The sequence below is a fragment of the Etheostoma spectabile genome, chromosome 12, assembly GCF_008692095.1.
Source record: "Etheostoma spectabile isolate EspeVRDwgs_2016 chromosome 12, UIUC_Espe_1.0, whole genome shotgun sequence".
Lineage (NCBI taxonomy): Eukaryota > Metazoa > Chordata > Actinopteri > Perciformes > Percidae > Etheostoma > Etheostoma spectabile.
The window spans coordinates 26,355,319-26,357,227 of NC_045744.1; the positions used below are offsets into that span (position 1 = coordinate 26,355,319).

The window sequence follows — 1,909 nt, forward strand, 5'->3', positions numbered from 1 at the left end:
CCCCCCAGCTCCTAACTCTCTCTCTATACTGCCTTCAGTTGAATAAACCTAAAACTCTGTCAAAATCAGTAGAAGGCAGCAAACAAAAAGGTTAAAACTTTGTCTCTTGAGGCAACTAAGAACAGATCCTTTGTCCACAAATGTATTTTTTTTCAATCACAAATGCAAATACATGTTTATTCTGCAGGGATGCCTTTATTTTCAAGTCAACCAGAATTGGTGTTTTCATTTGAGATCAGATAAGATGACATGACACGGATCTCTAGAGACACATTTTGTCTTTGAATCAAATGACTTTATAAATGATAACATTTGCTGGTAATGAACAAAACATTATGGATCAAAAATAACTGGGTGAAACTATCAGGTTTCTTTTTACCCAAAGCAAATAGCCAGTTCTCATCCTCCCACCCATTATTATTGAAGGGGGGGGGGGGGGGCAAACCCAACCGACACCCAGTATCACCAGTTAACCCAACACACAAGGTCTTTGGTGAGCACCCTTAGCAACAGCAGCATTTCTGAACCAATGTCTTGCAGGTTGTCCAACAGGGTCCGTCAGTGTGAGAGTGATTTCCGTCCCTTCAACATGCGCCGTAGAAGCACCTCGATGCCGCTCTGAGAGCTGATCCTCTTGATCCAGCCGTGGGTCCTCTTGCGTTTGATGTTCTTGGGCTGATACTCAGTGCCTCTCTTCCGTGTCCGTACCTGCTGGTACTGCCACGGAAGCTGTTGGAACACTCCTGAACCCTCAGCTCGTGAAGAGAGGGGCCCACATCTGGAAATCGGAAGTCCTGCGTCTGCTCTGGGCACAATCCAGATGCTGAATAATCTAAGGTGAGAGTTGCCAGTCACTGCAAGTTTCCCTGCAGGAATGCTGTTGACAGATCACAGAATGAAATATATCCTAAAAAAATACTTTAATATCAACATTATGCCACAATTACGACAAGTTGGAATACATTCATGGGGCTTCTGTTTCTGTGTGGCGTAGTCTCACGAACTGATCCCAACACAATGATGACATGTACTGTATGTACAGAGTGAAAATACATTTGAACGGCTACTTTGACTCACATTTGAAATACTGTTATAGTCAGAATCAGCTTTACTGGTCAAATAAGTCTGAACACATGCAGGTAATTTGACTCCAGCTTTGTGTTTTCTCTCAAAGTACACAGAAATAGATATACGGCTTAAAACAAGGACAGCAAAGCTGAATAAGGTACACATAAACGCTTGAGTGTATAGCATCCAAAGGCACATTATGTTTACTAATCTGATATCATTTTAAAAAACTAACTAGAAAAACACTGGCAAACCTATTTGCAATTATGTCAGCACATAATGTAATCTGAATACTGCTGCCCTGGTTAAAAAAACAATGCAACTGATCTCAGCTGGTATTCTGTCTATAATGGAGTGAAATGGAAATTTCTAAGTGACCCCAAACTTTTGATCGGTAGTGTATGTCTATATCTGATGTAACGTTAGGTGGATTTGATATACAGTGTGTATTTGACTGGTATTTACATGTTTAGTTAACACTATTAAATATGTAATTTACTTTACAGGGTTAGGGTTAATGACAGCAAATACTGCCTGCATATGTAAATCAATACTGTCGTTCATATGTTGACATGAAATTGATTAGCTATCATTAAGCTAGAACTGAAATCGCTAACCAATCAGTAACGTTAGGAAGCTAACGTTGAGCTATTTGCATGATGATTAGCTAACGCTGCTAACGCACTGCTAAGCTTGCTAGCCGATGTTAGCATCGTAAACAAACTCTGGCTGTGCCGTTTGTTGAGCATGAAAACACGTAAACTGTGTTACCTGGTGAAATTAGTTATTCCACACAGTCGGGAAAAGGATGTCCGTATAATGTTCATCTTTGGATATTTGT

At 40.3% G+C, this 1,909-nt stretch overlaps 1 protein-coding gene across 1 annotated transcript; it reads right to left on the reverse strand.

The window, feature by feature from the left end:
• Positions 1–194: 194 nt before the first annotated feature.
• On the reverse strand, positions 195–1,909 carry mrpl34 (mitochondrial ribosomal protein L34). The gene is made up of 2 exons (XM_032531289.1): positions 1,840–1,909; positions 195–877 (listed from the first exon to the last, which is right to left on the reverse strand). The coding sequence occupies exons 1-2, from the start codon at positions 1,893–1,895 to the stop codon at positions 559–561; spliced, it is 375 nt and encodes a 124-aa protein (XP_032387180.1). The 5' UTR covers positions 1,896–1,909; the 3' UTR covers positions 195–558.

Coding starts and splice junctions, on each gene's coding strand:
- mrpl34 (XM_032531289.1), bottom strand. CDS start 1,895: ATGAACATTATACGGACATCCTTTTCCCGACTGTGTGGAATAACTAAT. Junction 878..1,839: donor GGAATAACTAATTTCACCAG/GTAACACAGTTT, acceptor ATCTGTCAACAG/CATTCCTGCAGGGAAACTTG.